The sequence below is a fragment of the Coloeus monedula genome, assembly GCF_965178545.1.
Source record: "Coloeus monedula genome assembly, chromosome: 16".
NCBI classification, from domain to species: Eukaryota; Metazoa; Chordata; class Aves; order Passeriformes; family Corvidae; genus Coloeus; species Coloeus monedula.
The window spans coordinates 5,996,289-6,017,010 of record NC_138796.1 but is presented as its reverse complement, the minus strand read 5'-3'; the positions used below and the strand labels follow the sequence as shown (position 1 = coordinate 6,017,010).

General features: G+C 43.9%; 1 protein-coding gene across 1 annotated transcript in view; it reads right to left on the bottom strand.

The window, feature by feature from the left end:
• Positions 1-332: 332 nt before the first annotated feature.
• The window catches only part of FOXK1 (forkhead box K1), a gene marked incomplete at its 5' end in the record, with an annotated part of 56,290 nt that continues 35,900 nt past the window's right edge, over positions 333-20,722 (bottom strand). Inside the window, 7 exons of the mRNA XM_082292008.1 lie at positions 333-9,169; positions 11,799-12,023; positions 14,159-14,440; positions 15,120-15,286; positions 16,406-16,599; positions 18,313-18,459; positions 19,719-19,875. Of these exons, the coding sequence (XP_082148134.1) occupies positions 8,949-9,169; positions 11,799-12,023; positions 14,159-14,440; positions 15,120-15,286; positions 16,406-16,599; positions 18,313-18,459; positions 19,719-19,875 (1,393 nt within the window). The 3' untranslated portion in view covers positions 333-8,948. The remainder of the gene's footprint in view (positions 9,170-11,798; positions 12,024-14,158; positions 14,441-15,119; positions 15,287-16,405; positions 16,600-18,312; positions 18,460-19,718; positions 19,876-20,722) is intronic.

Sequence of the window (20,722 nt, the reverse complement as noted above, 5' to 3'; positions counted from 1 at the left end):
CACCATCCCCTCACTGCTACAGGAAACTCAACCCCCCTATGATGCTACACTGGAAGGATCCAAGTCTGTCACCCAAAGCAGCAAAGCAATTTCAGAGCATTTTCTCTTTCATATATAATTTTATTTCTGGTTATAGAAACAAATGCTAAGAGGAGAAGCAACATTCCCCAACCACATACATCAAATTAAGGTAACAGAACAGTTAAAATAAATGAAAAAAAAAAAAAAAAGTAGAAATTTAAACCTTTGTTATAGCTTTAAAATATTAACGTTCTCGATACATTAGAAATCACATTCAGATCTCAAATTACTTAAAAAATGTATGGCTCTATATTAAAAAAACAAACAAACAAAACCACTGTATCCCATTTGATGTGGAACTGCAGGTCCTGCTCCTCGGATGCAGGATCCCACCCTGGTGGGAGCCACGGCTGCCTGTGCAGTTGAGCATCTCACAGGAGCAGTGCTGCAACATGGCCAGAGGAAGAACATGAACTTCACATCCACTGCCCCACATGGAGCTTCCCCCTTGGGATACACACCTGCTTTTCAGAAAGCACTGATAACGAAAACAAGTCACAAAAAAAAAAAAACAACAAACAAACAACAACTTTTGATATCAGCTGTAAAAAAAAAAAACCCCACAAACCCCAAAACATCTGGCTGGAGGTGTCTTGCACAGGCAACACCAGGAACTGAAATGCAAGCATGGCTTTAGTTTCCCCTTTCCATCACCTTCTTATTTTATAAAGTAAGTGCCAAACCGAGGTGAAAGGGGTAAGGCTGGCCCAGATCTCTGTAGCAAACCCTTCTGTGAAGCCATTGAGGTATTTCAGGTTCTCCTCTCAGCCTTCCCCGGGGATTTGGTGGGAATGAGCATCTGCAGAACAGGGGGAGAGTTGGATTTTTCTGAATGTTTTTACTTTTTAGAGCAATTATTCAGAGTTGGATCTGAATTTCCAGCTTTACCATCCGTTGCTCACACACAGCTTTTGATTTATCCCTCAACAGCTTTTAACAGTCTTTTGGATAACAGTCCTTTGGATAGCTACAGACTCTTAAAATGCTCTTTTTGGCTATGCGGGGGTTGGCTGGCAGGCTGGACAAGGCCAGTCTCCTCAGTACAAACAGCATGTCCAGAACCCAACACAACATATGGTCTTGTAGGATTTTTGCATTTTAAAGCCATTTTCTGTATCACTGTATTTGAATGAGTTTGGTTTTTTTTTTTTTAACATTCTGTTTTCTATTAAAGCAAAAAGATCTTACAAACAATACTCTGGTTCCCTCTACTTCAAGCCCATTTGAGGGAGAAAAAAAGGAGAGATTAAGCAAGTTTAGGTTTACAGTAATTCAATTGCTACAGAGCCAACTTAGCAGCCTGCCCACCTCCCAAGAGCAGCATATAAATCAGCAGAACATCAGGATGTTCTGCACCAGACTTTTAGCAGCAAGACAGTGAAACAGAAGGAATTCTCACTTTTTCTGCTCCATTGAAATCTCATTTTTCTTCAGCTACCAGACATTTCTCCTCACCATTGCCCTTAGCTTTAAGGAAGGCTCTGTCTCAGACTGTTTTAAGTGAAACTGAGGTGGGGTAGAAGCAGGACAGAGAGGTCCAGATCACAGCACAACCTGGCAGCAGACATGAGGCAACAACCAAATATTAGGGGAAGTCTGGGTTTCACAAGGGCTGTGTTCTGCTGGATGAGGATGAAAGCTGCTTCCTTTCACTGCTCCTATTCTGGTCACTCTTCCTATCACCAGCCCTGTCCTCCCTGAAGTACTGAAGCCCCATCACCAGCCACTGATTGCTGAGGTGAAGCTTTCACTCAGATCCTCATAGAGAATTTTTGCTTCTGGAAGAGCAATTAGGATTAGGAAGTCAAGTATCACTTGCTTTTATTCTCAGAAGACCCAAGTGGTTCAAAATATACCCTTCTGTGAATTTAGTGATCCTTGTGGAATTAAACCACACCTGAAATTTGGCCAGTTCAGTAAAATTTACTCCCTGTGAATGGAAACATTAGAAAAACTCTTCTGTCCTTGTTTTTGAGGTGATATAGACACACCTCACGCCCCAAAGAGACAGAAGCATGATAAAAGGAAAATGATCTCACCACAGAGGAAAAGGAACTATTTCATAGTGCCCCAGTGTTAGCTTAGCCACCTGACAGGGACGAATTCCTCAGCCTTACAAGCATCCTCGTGGACCCCCCATAAATCTCCTCTGTTAGAAATAAGGTCCCATTACTTACAGAGCAGAATCTGTAAAGAACTCCCTGCTACTGCATCTAGAGAGAACTGCAGACAAGAAAGGATTCCAGCTTTCATTAGTGCCATTTAGGGGATTTTCTTGCCAGAAAAGCAGTGTGGATTTGGGTTGCTGAAAGCAGGACAAAACCAGAAGCAGGGATTCCTACACAAGGAAGATGCAAGTACCAAGTTGCCTCTTCTGCTCTGCGAGAGGAATGAAAGCAATCACTGAAGTAAAGCTGCTTCCCCTGGCTGCTCACATTCGTTACAAAAATAGGTTCATCGTTCTTTCAGAGTCAGTGCCTGGTGCAGGAATTTACCAATACACTACATAAAAGTCTGTGTAAGTACCATTTAAGAGAAAGAAATAGTCATGGACCATTTATATATCTATATTGACACACACGCCCACACACTCACACATTAATAAATATAAATTTTATGTTTACACAGATCTAATTTAATATTCTCTGAAAAAAAATATTTAAAGGGTTTCTTCCTTAGCTGCCACCCATGAATTGTCAATGTTTTTTTTTTGTCTTGAGAGCAAAGGGGTAGATTTGCCACAACTACCCTCATGCTCTGAAACTTAAAGTGACACATAAGGAGAGGACCAACCATACATTCTGAAAGGTTTTAGTTCAGTGTTGGTAAATTGAAAAGGTATCAAAAGAATTTTCTGAACATATTAATACAAACGTCAAAAACTGATGCAAAATTTGGAATTTAAATATAGTGCTCCAAGAAAACCAAGTATTTTTCAAAATGTCTTGCTCAGGCCAAAGTAAAACGCTCCCTGCTGTATTACTGCCCCATGAAAGACACCCTAACAGAGAAATCCCACCCTCACAGCTAGGAAATTCCCACTACTGATTATGGTTTGTGAATACATCCACACCTGTGTGCACAAACACGTGCACTGTCCTGCAAACAGCCCACCCAGCAGAGAGAGACGCTGATCTAACAAATCACAGCCTGACAGCTGCCAGGCAGCCCAGAGAGAGATGCCCCAACCACATTTTGATCAGGTGCAGATCAACATGCAAGAAGGCATCGCCTCCCAATCCCATCAGCTCCAGCAATCCAGATGACCTTGTAGTGTAACAGTTTTCTGCAGCACAGCTGGCTCCATTGGAAGCTACACTTTCCAGCAGTAGTGTATGCTATAATAGTAGCAGCTTGGGCATAATTTTTCACCCAGAAGGACACAAAAAGTTATACAACAGATTGTTCAGTCATGTAACTGCAACCTAACACAGGAATCCTCACCAGATGCAGACCTTCAAGCAATGGAATTAAATTAGGAGTTGGATTAAAGGACTCTGGAGTTGACAGAAATAACTACAAATAGAGGCGGAAAACTGATGAGGAGCAGAAACAGGAGCTGCCCAAGAGACTGGCTGGCAACAGAAGACAGATGATTTGCTGCAGGATGGCATTTGGAAACTCAAAAACTCAGTGTGCAGCAAGGGCAAAATTATGAAGCAAGTCCTGTTCCTTTAGAGGTTCATTCTTAATGCCCTAGTCCAACTTATTAGCAGCAGGACTTAAAAAAACCTCAAAGATTTTATATCAGGTAGAAACTCAAGGCAAGTTCCACATTGGATTGAACCTACCATTTGATAAGCTAAAGTACAGATATTTTAAAAGTGATCAGGATCCTTCAGCGCTGCTTCCTGCTCAAAAAGACCCAAGCTAGGACTGTTCCTTGGAAGAGAGGAACAACACAGTTGCATCTGCACAAATGCAATCCAGTTCACTCTGTGATTTGTTCCTTACACTTCACACTTGTCTTGCAGCAAGAGACCAAACAGATACTGGGCTGTACTGGCAAAGTGTAGCTACCAGGCTAAGGAAAAGGATTCCTCTTCCAATCCATCCAGCACTCCCCAGATCATGTCTCTGCCTTTGGGCTTCCCAGTACAAGACCTTCTGCAGCAATTCCACCTGATGGACAAGAAGAGACCAAAACAACCAGGCTGATTGAACCTTAAGAGAAGGGGAAAATCTTCCTGGAATCTTCAAGTACCTATCTGCAACATGCAGAGGAGGCAGAGCTGGGCTCTTCACAGAGGCAAGGAACATATGCAGCTGCATGGGAAATTCTTCTCATGTTGCTGAGAAGTTTTCACCTTGTGTGGTGAGAGTGGATTCTCGAAGGAAAGGTACAGAACTATTGCCAGGTTAAATCCTTGTCATCCAAGATCCCCAAACCCAGGTATAGCAGGGAAACACTTCTCCTTTCACCCTACATTTTGACATTCATTTACACACTAGCACACACCAGTGATACCAAATATCTCACTGGGAACACCCCCTGATAAACCAGATGAAAAGCTCCAACATCAACTGAACAGCCCCAGCAGGCAGGGAAAAGTGTTCCACACCACACTGCAATGAAGTTCAGGTCAGATGCTCTCACTTGCCTTGATACAGGTCCCTAGCCTTCTGTACTCTAGGTTTTTATTTCATTGTGGGCATTTCCTTACTGAAAAAGGAAAAAAAAAAAGTAGAAATTAACTCTGAATGACAACTCTAAGTCAGTACACAAGGCCAAACATGCAAAATCAAGTTTGCTCCCCCCAAAATCTGACGCCAAACCATGACATTGATTGCAGAAGCACTGTAAAGGCTTCAGCTATTATTTCTTTCCTCTTACAAAGCTTTAACATGTCTCTGAAAACACTCTCCTGAATAAGCTCTGCCCAACAGCAACATGTCTAGAACACAGCATGAAAATTAATACAGGGTGACCAAATTGACCTTTCTCAGCCTGCTCTGGAGCTCCATGTATTCCACAGGTATTTTCATCCTTGAGTCCTCAGGCAGAGCTTAATGCAAGGTGCTGCTCCTGTCAGTGGATAAAAATGACTGGATATGCTACAGGGGACAGCATTAATGGTATGAGGAAGGGAGGAATATGGGAAGGAAAAGGAGTTGAAAAGAATATATGAGCTAATCATGAACTTCAATTTTGTGCTCAGCACTGTGCCGTGTTATCACTAAATCAGATTAAATTGATCTTCCTCTAAAAAGCTTTCTATATCACAAGAGTCAAGGTCAAGACAAACAACATGGAATTCCAGTGGAATAAAACAAAGAACAACTACATTCAACTCTTGCAAACCAGGGCAAAGAAAGTTGCTATAAACTAACTGTGATCAAAGTAAAATTAGTCAATGTCATTGCCTAAAGTGAAAAAAAAATCAATAGGGAATGGTGGAAAGTGAATTCACACATTAAGAACTTGGCTTTACAGTTTTCCCAGGTCTAAGTTATCACAGTTTAAATATTCAATATGCCTTGACCTTTGTTACACAGACAGCAGAAAATCTGGTGAAGCCTCCTCCTCCTCTTCCCCTCAAACCTTCTTTAATGTAATCAAAGATGAGATGCAACTTTTTAGACACCAAAAGCAAGTCAGATTATCAATTTAAAATAATCCAAGTATGGCATATAACCATTAAGACAAACATTTTCTTTCTAGCTCAAGACTCAATTCTACCACCGCATTAATTTTCTCTCCTCTGCAGCCTGGCAAATCAGGACTGGTATGTAAAAAGAAAGGTGCTGTCTTCCAGACTGAGCAGTGCTGAAAGAATTCATCTGGAGGCCTGAAACAAAATGTCTCCATCTCACATGTTCTGGATGAGGACTACACTTTTCCACAGCTCTCGACACAATTTAGCAAGAACAATTATTTTACCAAGCAATGGTTAGGCAAACATACCAAAAAATCTGCAAGTGGCAGGACTGCTTCCTACAGTAGCAAGGGGATGCAGCAGACTGATAAAACAAAAAACCCCTGACAGGATGAAATGACAAGTTCCAGACACCTCAAGCAGAAAAGGTGAACAGAACAAAGATACTTGCTTATCCTGTACTCCCATTTGAACCAGCAGGCATTGTGAGCCATGGAAAGAGAGAGGAAGTGTTGTTCTGTTTTACATATTCAGAAGGCAGATCCACACATGCAACCTGAGGATGGACTTTCAAGAGGTATCTATAAAGCAGCAGCTTTATGGTGGATGAAAACATTGTCACTCAGCTGATGTCTTTCTATGGTGCTGGATTAGTTTACAGAACTTTAGGGCCTAATTATTTAGACTCTCCAAGATAAAAGCATCAGCAAAGAAAAAATCCACAGAATTTTGGCAGCTCCACATCCTGAACAGTTTTCTGTTGGTTTTTCATCTTGCTCTGACTCACCCAACACTCTGGAAGCCCAAGGACTCCTGCGCTTCCGGAGCGCTCCCGAGCCTCGGGGCTGTTTCAGAGGCGTGCCTGTATCTAAACCAGCAGTCACCCGAAAGTAATGATTCATCACAGACAGACTGTGCTGCACTCTCACTTGTGCCTTCTGCCTTGAAGTTCATTTTATTGACTCCTGGCTTTGAAAAGGCTACAGAAAACAAGAGCTAATCCGTGTGCTTTTCCGCTGTGCCACACCTCACCTTCCAAGCAGGAGAAGGGACAGCTGGAGGCCAGCCTGCTTCAATTACTTTGTGGTCTCTTAACAATCCTCCTTCACAAAACCATTCTGAAGTACTAAAATCCCATCTAATAACTTGTCACTAAGGGCACACACCTGAATTCTGAAAGCCCAGCTGAGATAAATGATCTGTCATGAATATTTTATGTGCCTCTCTCCGCAGAAAGTAACCGCAAATCACGAGACCAAGAAATTCTTTCCTTCTTTCAGAAATATTTCTCACAAAACAATGGACTTGAGAATTAAACATGTCTGGGTTTTATTCAAGTGGTGGGACTTGGCTATTGAATAGGATTTGGCAAAGACAAAGGAAACCTAGAAGGGAACAAGTGATGCCAGCTGTTACCTTGCAGATTTCCTCCTCAGATTCCAGCAGGCACCAAAGGGCTGTGCCTGACCCCTAATCCCTATGGATATGCTGACAGTATCATTTACTGCACACTGGCGAAGGCTTTTGCAATGTTTCTGCAGTGGGTTTTGCCTCTGCCTTGTCAGACTGTACAGGACAGCAAATCAGTACAGATGGGGGACAAACCACCAGAGGCACAGTCCACCTCTCTTAAGTCTCTCTTGCCATAACCAAAGCCGTAACATTTGCTAAATTAAAAGATCTCTGCTGTGCTGCCAGAAGACATGTTAGCCAAGGGGATTGCAAAGGGTGTAAAGCCAAAGGGGTTTGCTGGAGGCTACAGGCAGGGGTGGATTTCTTTGCCAGTCATAAGGTGTCACAAGCACCCACTGTTCCACGTGGCTGAAAAGTGAGTCAAACCTGCCTTCCTCGAAAGACATCCTTGTACTATGTGAGGAGCCTGGAATACAGTTTGAGTAAAGGCCTCCTCCTACTGGCCAACTCAAATGGTCCTCAAGGCAGGAGACATGGGAGAGGGAGCCAAGCAATGAAAGGAAACCTCCAAATTCCTTCTGGTAAAACTGTTTAAGACCTCCAGTGACTTTTGCCACATGGAAAATAAAAGAGAAGTCTTTTGCCTTGGTCTACTACACCCTGACAGAATTTGCATGAACCACAATATGACCTCTGCTGCCTCTCATCCAAGCCCTAAACTTCCCTCTCCGAAGAGTAACACAGAATTTTGCTGTTAGCCATGGAATAGGGTCAGCTCTGATCTCCTGACCACGGTCCATCAAGCTGAGGATCACACCACCACCAGGAGGTGAAGGTGAATGCTTTAGTGCAGACCATCAACCAGTATTTTCTCAAGTTCATAAAGACAGTGCCCATGCCTTCGCCTACAGTGCTAATTTGAACAAAAGCTGGTGCTCCACACAAGCTGTGATCAATCAAATGCACACAGAACCTCCTGGAGACACCCTTCCCCATGTGATTCTCACGCATCAAGATACTTTGGCTATTGTCCAGAGCAAGTGATGGATAATTATAAGAGATCATTGAAGATACAAACCCCTTTGTTTTTAACATCTTTACAGGAACCAAGTTAATACAGTTCCTCTGTCATCCTATTCCCTCAGAGGGAATGGAGAGAAATTGCATCTGGAAATCCAGGTGGCTGAGTCCTGTAACTCTTCCTCCTGAATCCCCATAGAAATAAGCATTTATTTTCAGAATTTTCTTTTTTAAAAACCAGAATAATTTGCCTTTTTTTTTAAGCTTGGTACCATGTTTCTTTAATGTTGTTGAGAGATACTGCACCCATCTTTCAGCATTTGGTTGCCTTAGGTGACCTTTTTAAAATGGTGCTATGGTTCAAAGCTCTCAGAAGCGTGGTATTAAGGCATAGAACGTGAGGAGTTTTCTTTCCAGGGAGCAGACTGTGTTTGTATTACATTCCTTTAGATTCTGAACTGCAATTCCCATCCCCTTGGAGCCAAAAGGGGAAAAGATAGTTAAAAATATCCCAGCAGTCATACAATCAGTTGTCTGTATTTTTTTGAACCTTAAAAAAAAAAAAAAAAAAAAAAGAAAAAGGAAAAAAAATCCCGTAAGTAGAGACAGAACAGAGTTCCAGATATGAGTTCTTGGGAGGGATTTTCCATTCTTTTTGGCACCTTGTGATTCTAACAGCTGTTGTCCTCCCATTGAAAAATCTGCCTTTAAAAAGAGCTCTTTATCAGCTGTGTTTTGAGCTGTTACAGTTGTGGTTGGTTTCCTGTGAAAGCTGCTTTAGGGCTCCTGCCATCCCATGCCCACCCCACCATCACTCCATCTCCTCCCACCGGTTCTTCATTCACTGGTTGCCTGTCCTTGTGGCACTGTGGATGTGATGACTCCAGTCTGGGCTGGCACTGCTCCACTGGGCTCTTCTATCCGAGGTCTTTTCACTTCAGGTTCACTGGAGGAGGCTGCTGCAGTCTCTTCGGTCCCTGGCTCGCAGACCCGGCTGACTACAACAGGAGTGGATGAGCTGGCCTGGGCTGCAAGGAGCTGCAGTGGATTTGTAAGAGCTGGCAAGGAGGATAAGAGAAGCAGAATTAGTGGGATGAAGCAGAACAAGCTATTCCAAGAAAAGAAAGAAAACAAAACCCCACCATCAAACACGACAGCTGGCACACGGTCGGGTGGTGCTTTCCAGTGCATTCTGAAAGCCTGGCTTGTCTTGTCCTTCCCTCTCCCTCCACAACCTCTGCTTTTCAAGTTTACCAAACCAGCACCAACCCCTCTGACAGGAGAACTTCCTTCTTCCTATCCACTGTCAAACAGGGCATTGCTAGCTAAGTATTCACCCCAAGCAAGGGAGGATCAAGCTCTGCTTATAATTACAGCACATCTCTTTGAGAGGTACTTCTGATTGTAGGTGGCCAGAGAATTTCTCAAGAACTGCAACACCCGTGTGCTGGGCCTTTTATTTGGAGGTTTAGACGCTCTCTTGAGCCCTGCTCACCCAGGAAGAACAAACCAGGCTGCTGGAAAACAGAATCCAAATATTGAGGGTACTGACATCCCACTTGTAAAAGGGGCAGGAAAGAGCTTACCCTAGACAACCACATGTGTTCCCATCAGAACTGGGATCAGAACATAGGAATTTCTGGCTTCCAATCTTGTATTGCAGTACTGACACAAGGTCTCACCCTCCCATTAATAAAAGTGGTGAGAAAAAAGACGATCTAAGTAGCAACCCTCCGTAAAAATGTCGACAATTCCTAGTTCCAGACAGAGAATGTGCTTACACACTGACTTTGGCACACACCACTGCTTGGAAAACAAAACACATGCAGTTCTTGGACTCTGCATCAATCAGAGAGGAAGCCAAAGGGGACTCAGGAGACAGCACATCCTCTGCCCTCCAGACTCATTTGCAAAGGATGGAATGACTGAACATCAGTGCTGTGTTCACTGCTAAATGCATGAAAAAAGGAGCCCTAGGATAAATAAACAAAGCAAACAGAACAAAGGCCCTCAAAGCCCAGTAACTTCTACCAAGGCATGAGAAGGAAGCTGTAGAGTATCAAGAGGATGAAGGGAAAAAAAATTAGGGTAAGGATGAGGGCAGTCAGCAATTACAGCTTAGTGACTTAAGAGAACCTAAATCACACAGTTGAAGAGAAGTTAACTTAGTACAGATGAGAGTCAAGAGATTCAGGCTTTGTTTTGTGAACCAGAAAATTTACTGCCACTTACAAAAAAACCTCAGATGCAACTGGAATACTTCCCAGTTTGATGACAGTTAAAAAAAGTTTGGTGAGATAAAAATATTTTAACATAAAAATGTTAAATAAGAAACTGTCTGATTCTATATTAGACAAACACTAATATTACCACAGGCCTAGGCCCTATCACCGTGTCCCTCAGCCGTAGGGAGGAGGAGAGAAGATCCAGCAGGCAGGAATTGTGCAGCAAGATTGATTTACTTAATTATTTTACAAACTCTTTTATAGACTTTTTTCTTCATAGTCTAATTGGACAAAGGATCAGCCACCCCTTGGGGGTGATTGGCTAAAATCCTAAAACATCCATTGTCAAAATATTTTTCTACTGCACCATAAACAAGATTTTTCAAGGCTGCAGGTGTTTGGTTGTTTACATTCCCTGCTACCTCTTCTGTGAGAGAGAAAAGTCTCTCACGGACTTAGAAAATAGCAAGAAAATCCTTGCTAGCAGCATTTTTGTATCCACACACTACAGCTGGTTAGTAGAAGCTTGACCTATCCGATCTATTAATATCTTACAATAATTGCATAAAAACCTTAACACTACCATTTTTTGATAGTTCCAATGAGATCCTTGCAATTCAAGTGCAAGCCAGGTGGTAACTATGAAGAGATGTGGCAGAAAATTCTGTAGAAACATTCCTACCTTCATGAAAGGCATCCAAAGCTCAGCAGTGCCCTTCATTTCAAACTCCCAAAAAGCACAGCCTGAGGCAGCAGAAATGCTTGGCACCTCAGTGAAAAAAGCCTTAAGAAACCTGGATATTCCCATCCTCAACTGAATAAAATCTGAGGTGCTGAGCAAGCAAGAAAAGGAGGCTGCCAAGACATGGCTTGCATGGAATTTCAAAACACCATGCTTGACAAATGACAAGAACACATACTGTGTATACAAAAAATCCTACATTCATTCACCTGGTGAAATAGATCTTGTTTTTCTCAGGCTCTAAGACTTTAAGATGGGAATGTACGTTATTTTCTTATTACTCTATGGAGTCATGTTTCACAAGATCTAAAGAGCACCATGGAAATTTTATTATTTGGCATGCTGCAAGCAAAGGCTGTTGGTCAAGAGAAAATAAATGAAAACAGGCTCTCCACAAGAATCTGACACTTTCAACAAGTAACCTCAAGAGGTAGAGAGTCTCAGTAGCAATAACTGCACAGCCAAGGGCAAAGGAAGGACACTGTGCTTTTCTGCCAGAGAGCAGGACTTTTCCCCCAAGAAAGGGAGCAGAGGTGGATGGAAGGGTACTTCCCACTGACATTTACAGCCCCAGAAGTGGAAGAATTGCAATATCTTTGAGATGGACACAAGGAATAACTTGGTACACAGTAAGCAAGAAGAGAAAACACTTGCAGCTTTCCACCCTGCCTGCTAAGCTCGGGCAGCACTGCCAGCCCAGGAGCTGGGGAGCAGACCCACCGTAGGTGCTGCCGGCGATGCTGTTGGTGGGCACGGCGTGTTTGCCGTTCTGGGTGACCGCCCTCACCGGCAGCTGGTGCTGCCCCAGGGCCACCGGAGCTGCCTGCTGCAGGATGGTGACAGTCTGCCCAGGGACAGCCTGGGCCATCTGACTGGCCACTGTCTGGATAACACGGCTGGCTGTGGGGATTGTGGCAAACGCGATCGTTGGCTTCTCGTCCATGCCTGTGGAGAGCAGAAGAGACAACAATCAGTCAGTGCCCTGGCTTAGAGGCAGGTTTTATTCTCATTAACACTTGAGCAGGGATACATACTCCAGGCTTACAATACCTCAGCACCACAGAATGAGTATTTGGAAACACTAAAATATCCTCTGTTGCACACTTACTCTATCAAGAACATTTTTCTTAGAGCATAAGCCACAAGAAAAATTTTAAAAAATCAAAACCATCAATATGACCCTTTGCCCTAAAAAGGCATCATCTCCCTTATTGGCACATCACAGCTGTGATATGGACAGCAGGCACTGCAAATCTCACAGCTTACTTTGCAATTTCAAACAAATTGGCCTGACTTTCAATACCACACAGCAGGAGAAGGCATTAAGATCTTAAACAATGCCTGGAGCCAAAAGTCTGCAGCAGCTTGCTGTCAGGTCTGCATGGAGGTTGATTTACAAGGAGGTCTTCCCACAACTGCCAGTTTTTGCTGTGGAAGTATAGGAAAAAAACAGGACGGAAGAAAAATAAAAAATAAAAAAGGAGAGCTGAGCTCCTGGACAGAGGTAACTGCTTGAGAGCACTGAACCACTTTTCTCACTTCCCAGGATAAGTAAGGGGTCAATTCACAGGTATGAAACAGATACAGGACAGCATCCTGCCAGGCACGCAGGAAAGAAGAGGAACACCACTCTTCCAGGGGCTCTGTGCGTCTCAGAGAGAGGGCAGGATGCACAATCTCATTAGTCCTGTAGGAAAAGGTGGCCTCTCCCATTTTAACATTTGCACACAAGAGTGGAGTTAGATGGGACATAAGCACTGAGCTGAAACCTGCAGGCAAGCCGATGGGGATAGGTAGAGAGAAGGCAAGGAAAACAGGGAGTTCAGGAAGGAAAATGCAGCAACCAGGGAAAGTAGAGGCTAGAAAAGGATATGAGTAGGACAAGTAGGGAAGGAACATGCAGCAGCAAGAACTAGTGAATGAAAGAAGGGAGCAGGTGACAGGCAGCTGCAACTGTTAGCGCTTCAGGAACGTGTATGGGATTGAGACAGGAATTTCTAGGGAATGCAAGTGAAACTCAAGCAAGATAATCAGTGCTGAACTAAAAATGCCAGTGATCCTGCTGCTGCAGGAGGGGAAGCTCTTTGTCATTTTTTCCTTCCCTTAGAGAGGGACCACTGTCCCACTGCCCAACTTAAAAGCAGTCAGAGAAACCAGCCTTGCTGCTGGTACAACATACACTGACCTTGTAGCACTAAGACCTTCTGAAATGGGGAGCAGACAAGGTGTTGTCTAGATCACAGCAAGAGAATATTTAACTCACTAAATCCCCCAAGGCTGGAATTTCCAGCTTAGGGACAAAAAAAGGCCTTTGTTCTAACTGGTTTTTGAAGATTCTTTTAATGGGGCACTGCCTGCACTTCCAGAAGCACATGCTTTCCTCTAGGAATCCAGGCCTGCAGAAAGGAAGGGTTCAATCATTTATTTACAAGGCCATCCTGAAGCAGAGTTGCAGCCTTTCCCAGGCTCTCTCTTTTGGCTGGAAAATGCAGACACTTTCATAGCCAATATACAGGCATAATACTGGTATTGGGGACAATTACAGAAGCATGAAGTGACAGGAAAAGGGGGAATGGCTTCAAACTGAAAGAGTAGGTACAGGTAAGACATTATGAAGAAATTCTTTCCTCTGGGGGTGGGGAGGCCCTGGCACAGGCTGGCCAGAGAAGCTGTGGCTGCCCCATCCCTGGAAGTGTCCAAGGCCAGGTTGGATGGGGCTTGGAGCAACCTGGGGTAGTGGAAGGTGTCCCTGCTCATGGTAGGGGGATTGGAATGAGATGATCTTCAAGGTACCTTCCAACCTCCATAGATGACTCTATATAATAAGAAAATTTTAAGCACTGCATGTTTTTTCAGGCTCCAAAGTCTCTTAGTTTTGTTCCCCAGGAGACAAGGGAGCACAGTTGTCCTGCTCTCTGGTGGAAGCAAAAAATTGGAAGAGCTCTCATTTGGTTTAAGTTTTACCTGGAGAAACATTTTTTTAAGGGCTCAGTGCCCAGTGAGTGAAAATGTTCAACCACTCTCCCCTCCAAGCCTGCTCAAGACTTATTAGCAGAGTAGCAAGGGAGGTGAAAAGCTACCTCGGTGGTCACCAGCTAAGTCCAACACTGCTCCTGCAGCTTCATGAGCTCCTCCTGCTGTGCCCTGGTTTGTGAGGATGTATCCGTTTGCAGAGTTTGCAGAGGAAGTCACCACTCGGACCATGGTGACAGTGGGAGCTTGTTGAACCACGTGGATTGCATGGCACGAAGGCTGCTGAGAAGTCACTATTGATGCTGGCATGTAGGCCACTGGTTTGGCCACCAGGGTGGATGGTCGGGGAGGGACAGCCATAATCACTGGTTGGGCACTCACTGGAGATCCTGAACAGAAGAGAGAAGCACATGTTAACAGGAGAGGCAAAAAGACCACCACTGATTTCATCTATGCACTTCCAGTCTACTCAAGGCTTCAGCACTGGCAAGGCAGAAGGTAGAAACAAAATAAAAAAACAAACCAAGGCTTCAAAAATACCACCTTCAAACTTCTCCTCCCTAATATACACAAACACTACTTGTCATCTGAGCACATTTCTATGAATAAAAGCCATAATAAACATTAAGAAAATCCCCCCAAACCAAGCTTTCCTTTATGAGCTTTGCCTTCCAACTTCACCCTACACCTCAGGTCAGCACAGCTGACAAGCAGATATTTACCAGGCCCTGGCCACAGCCCCAGAGCTTGGTGTAGCCAAGTCGATCTTATCCAGAGGCTGGTAAATGAGTGCAAGTGAGCTGTGTGCTGCCATGGCTACTCTGCTGTCAGATCTTTACAGCCACCTAGTTCAAGGTTAGATCAGGTGTCTCTACACATTCTGCCCCTCCTCCAAAGAGTAGTAAGAAAAATGGTTTAAAGTTGTACTTGCACCATCAGTCTCTAAAAACAAAGTGGGAAGAGAGTCCTGGATCCTCCAATAACACACTGCAGAAGCCTTCCTGTGGTGTCCCTGGCATGGCACATGGGGCAAGTGAACAGCCACCCTCTGGAACAAGAGCTACTCACCAGGTGCACTCTGGGAATACCGATACTCTGGAACTGAGGCCAACTTTGACCCAAAGTCGTGATCGTGTGGAATGGGTGAACCCTCCCGTGACAGGCACTCTGGAGTCTGTAGGCCACTAGAGTGAGGGGACAGCAGGCCAGGGTGAGTAGGGGAGGCAGGAGCACTCCTGAAACACCAAAACATAGCGTTGGCAAGTGCAGATGCATTTTGACCACAAGACAGCAGCAGAGACCCGGAATCATGTCCAGTACAGGATTCTCTAGGAAGGACAGCCTTTCCTCCACAATATCCTTCCTGCTAGGAAGAGCTGAAAGGTACACAGTGACCCCACAAACACTCCAGCACTAAACACTGTTGGGTTATTCCTTGCGGGAGGGAACTGGACCCTTCGGAGTAGGGTTAACATTTCATTGTTAGACCCATTGCTGACAGAGAAACCTCAAATGTTGCATGCTCAGATCAGTTTTACAGCTTCAGATCATTCTCAAAGAACCTTTGTCAGAGTTTGAGAGTGACAGGGAGAAGAAGAAAGATGCAAGTAGAGGCAAGTGTCTGGCCCTGCATATGCTTACAGAGCAGTTGCTTCCCCTTTTCCCTGTTGCCTCCCTCCCCAACCACTTGGTTCCCACCTCTGGCCCCAAACATGTGAGGAATTGTACATTTCTTTAATGACAAACCAGAATAAAAAGCTGAAAAATTCTCCTCCTGTTTCCTCCACATTTTAACAGACAGAAAATAGGAGGTGTGGGAAGAATGTTCCATGAAACTGCTCCAGCTAGTGCTGAATTCCAAATCTTCTCATAGTCACAAGGCTCAGAGAAGCTGTCATTGCACAAGGCAGTGGAGCTGACTGGAGCAGCCACACAGAACTCCCGCTGCTTCACTGCTGACAACAACCATCATCCTGATCTTCCCTATAAGAGAGTGTTTTAAATACCACAGAAGCTATTCCCACTATGATCTAATCCACATCTAAACACAGCTTTCCTGAAATCAGAGATTGCCATCTGAAAACACTTACTCCAGTGATAACTGCTCTGAATTTCTTTGAAATGATGCCAAAACAGATATGTTATTTGATGCATTTTTGCAGTTTGATTCTGGATTTTTTTTTTGTTAAACACTTAAGAAGTCAGAACAATTTTAAGATTATGCCTCAGGACTAACTATATCACCTCTCAAACTATAAACAGCAGCAAAGTTTACTCACTGTACTTCAGGAGAAGTTTTAGTTTATTTTCTTTGTAATGAGTTTGGCACTGAGATGAGAGGAAATTGAAGTTACCTGGAGGAGAGAGGCCCAAAAGGTGTTCGAAAGCAGGACACTCCTCTTTGCCTTCTTTTTCTAAATGCTTGTTCTACAAGTTTGGCTTCAGAGGCAGGGTCAATTCGCCAAAAGGAGCCCTTTCCAGGCTCCTCTTGGGAGCGTGGGACTTTAATAAAGTAACGGTTCAAGGAGAGGTTGTGCCGAATGGAATTCTGCAGGAAGCAGAGGAATGAGGTGATTATTTTGCCATGAGGAAGTATGTAACAAAGACAAATGGGTTGCACCACACAGCTTGGAAAAATAAATCCACCCTGCCAGAATCAGTGTTGAAGGTAGAAACAAGTCACTCAACTCACACAGCTTCAAAGTCACAGAACAGCAGCAGAAAACCTGGGGAAAAGTGTCAGTTTCTCCTAACCAAGCTGAAAGATGGGTTTGCTTGGTACTAACTATTAAATACATCTGGAGCCAGGCAGAGCAGTGACTTCTCTGTGGAAAGCCATGAAAGCAGAGCTTTTGCTGAGGCAGGGGGAAATCACTGTAAACCACATCAGAACTCTCTCGAAAGACAGGCTTTATTCTCGGCAAGTGGAAAAAGTTGCCTGAGCCTGTGCTAACTGCTCACCTGCCAAACGATTACCAGGGTGTCCAAACATGCCCTAGAGGACACTGCATCTCACAGTAATCACAATGCAAGGCAGCCAACATGCCCTCAGCCAGCTCTGGGAGGAATCCATGAGCTGTGTGGCACTCTGCAGCTCTCTAGATGATGACAAGACTGTTCATCTTTTCCATTGTGACAGCCCATCTCTTACAGGCCGTAGCGCTGGCTTTTGGGCTGGGGAAGGGCTCAGCAAGCCTCAGTGGGCACAAACTCATCCCTCTTCCACTTTCAAAACAAAACAAAAGCTTTTCTAGCAGGTTTAGACAATCTCTTCACTGGTGAAGCCTTACAATGCCACTGGAGAGGAGAGAAAAAGGCAACTTCACTCCCCGCTGAAATGCAGCTCTCTGAAGCAGGATGCAGCAACTGGTTCACAAAGCACAACTCTGCTGAGCAGGTTAGGGCAGGAAGTGAATTCCACAGTTAATTAGAACTGCAGGGAAAAGCCAGGGAGGCAGAAATGTATTTATTCCAACTGCACTCAAAGTGCACCAAGCAGTACTGCTCCTGCCAGTTGCATACAGTGAAATCAGCAGCTGTGAGAGCCTTTGCAGCTGTATTAGCATATTACATTCAAATGACAACACCCATGGCAGAGGTGTGATGCCAAGAAAAAGTCTGAAAGCAGGTGGAGCTGAGGTTCCTGAAACTTTGGAAGCAGCCCTCAAGTGAACATTGAAGTTTGATTTAGCATGTGTTAACCACATCCAAACTCTCCTATGAAGCTGGTCAGGTTTCCTTGAGTACCACAAGGAGCGCATGGACTCCCAGTTTCCCACTCAAATTCAAAACTTGCAAACTGTGACTTAGGCAATGCACTTGATACACTGGGAAAACAAAACATCTGTAATGATTTAAGGTGCTATGACTAAAAACTGGAGCCTCAGTTTTAGGTTGGATATCCTTGGTTTGGACAAATCATGCCAAACAAAGGTGAGGTAAAGGATTAAGCAAGTATCTGGGCAGAGGAGTGACTGACAGCAAGGATGTAGGCAAATAAAGTACAAAATGAAAGACACAAGACTACAGCATTAAAAGAGGAACCAGAGAGTCCAATAGTAACATTACATTGCCCTGCAATGTATTCCAAAAAAAACCCTAATCCCCCACAAACGAACTAGTCAGCTTGTGTTAAACAAATTCACTCTGGGAACAGTCAAAGCAGCTCTATTCCCAGTGCCCCAAATCTTTAATAAATGCATTTCAAAGCAGATAAGCCCTGTCAAAGTAGTTTAAAAGCTTGTCAGTGCCAAGAACTCACCTGCCAGCCTTTGTCAGCAGTCCTGTAATATGGATAATGCTTGGTAATGTGGGCATAGATGCCACTTAGTGTTAATTGCCTGTCCTGTGCTGAAGATATAGCCTGCACAATTAGCTGAGCATAAGAATAGGGTGGCTTGGATTCATCCTAAGCAAGAAAACAAACAAACAAAAAAAAACCAAACAAAAAACAAACAAAAATTTAGTCACTAACAAAGAATTCCTACAGTGCAGTGTACCACAACCCAAACTTAAAAAGCACATTGGGCTGTAATTTTCACTGATGCCAAGAGAGCAGCATTGCTGTTTTATGCTGCCACCACCCCATTTAGCACAGGCATTTGTGTGCAAACAGAGCTATAGGGCTGAGCCAGATGAAAACTATCTCCCCTTCCCTCTCCACACAAACACACACAAACCCCAACTTCAACCTGATTCCATTCCCCATTGAATTTCCCACACATGCTCACACCAGCACAAGGAACAGGGTCAAGACAGGCAACTGGAATCAAGAAATAGAGAGTATAGGTACATTCACTGCTTTCTGTGTTCATGAATTAAAGCCTTCAGTTCTGCCCAACTACACTCTCTTAGAAAGGTTTCAAGCAGTATGTTATCAGCCCTCCTCCCAGCAACAAGCCCAACATGAAACCTGATCCCATCCCCTCCCTACTCCAGCAGGATTTGTTTCATTCTAGGAACTTTAATTTGTTTGCTAGACCTCATATTTCCAACTCTTTGCATTAGTCCATCAAGAACAACCCTTCTTGTCTCGAGGGAGAATTAAGTCTAGAAAAAAAAGCCATCTAGTAGTGTGCTCCTCCACCCAATCCCAAATCAGGTGGTTTTGGATCTGGAACTTTTAACTTTGATCTGAAGATCAGCTCACCAAAATTACATTTTATCATTCTAACTAAGTTATTTTTTAATCTAAATTCCATTTGCTACTCTCCTTGTTTAACGCCTACTTGACAGGCCTTCATGTTTGTTTTAAAGTCTGACTACAGACTTCTCATGACAAGGATCTGGCTTCTTCCCCTGCTTCTGCTTTCTCCAACTGTATTTTGCAAAATACCATTAATGAAAAGAAGAAAATGAGACACTGAATTTTATGTGCCTCTTCTTTATGGGATCTTGATTTATCAAATAAGCAAAAAGTTATTCTTGCTTAAAAACTTTAGTGAGTGATTTGAATACATTTTGGGCAGCTAAGCAAGCAGAGACTGCCACTAAGCCACAGACAGTTTCAAGAAATGACCTTAAGCATCTGGAGGATACTGTACACAGCACCCTTATGGCCAGGCTGTTCTTAAACCCCTTTGAACTCTAACCAGAACTAGCAATAAAGCCCCAGGATTTAATAATCCTCCCAAGGAGCACTGCTGGGTAAGTAATGTTTGTGTGAACCTTTGGGCTGTCCCCGCCAGATGCATCTGCCTGCTGCTCTGATGCTGCCTTTGCTGCATACTCTGCTGCCAGCTGCAGATCCGAGGTAATGTTGTGAACAAAACGATATCCTGAGGATCCAGCACCACGTGGACTGGCTGGGCAAGAGTTGGGAACACTGGAGAGGCAAAAAAGAAAGAAATACAGTTGTTACTTCATTTATTAACAAGGCATGCAGTTCTTACTCTCGAAGGTACAGTAAAGCTCTCTGGTCACGGAGAAACAGATGCAATGGCCTTTCTTTTGCCCCTGTGGCTTATCCAAAGCCCAGACAGATTGAGAAAAAACCCACCAGAGATAAAATTGGAATTCCTACAAAATCCTGACACTCCCTGCCACATACACTTCCTGCAATCACAACAGGGCAGTGTTTCAAAGCATTAAACTCCTTTGTGTTTAGAGAAGCACTTAAAACTTCAAACAACACACGGTGTATCAGGGATGAGTATTTAAGTAAAGGAATAATTTGTTATTATGACTTGTGAATGAACCACACACCAATCTCCTTGTAACACAGATCATATTCAATCAATCCTTCTAACAGACAGTTCTTTTACAGTATCAGAGCTAAAGCACCCAGAGCAGGGACCTGCCATGAAGGTCCCTGTCTAATACCACAGCTGAGCTTCACAAGCCCATACCCTGACACCATACAGCTGGGGACAGGGGTTTCCTTGATTCGCCCCACACTCCTGCAGCCAGCAAAGGGGAGCAGCACTCCCTGCCTACGCACATTGGTAGCCCAACATCAGTTTTGGCTGGAAAAGGCACATTCAGAGTGGCAGGGCCACCACAAGATGGCATTACAGGAACGGCGACTGAGCACCACAGGCTGTAAAAGATGATAAAAAGCTACAAACACATAAAAGGGGGCTATAATTTGCAACATCACTCAGGCACACAGAAATGAGTGCTACAAGATGAGAACTAATTAGAAAGGCTTGTCTAGGGATCACACGTCCTTG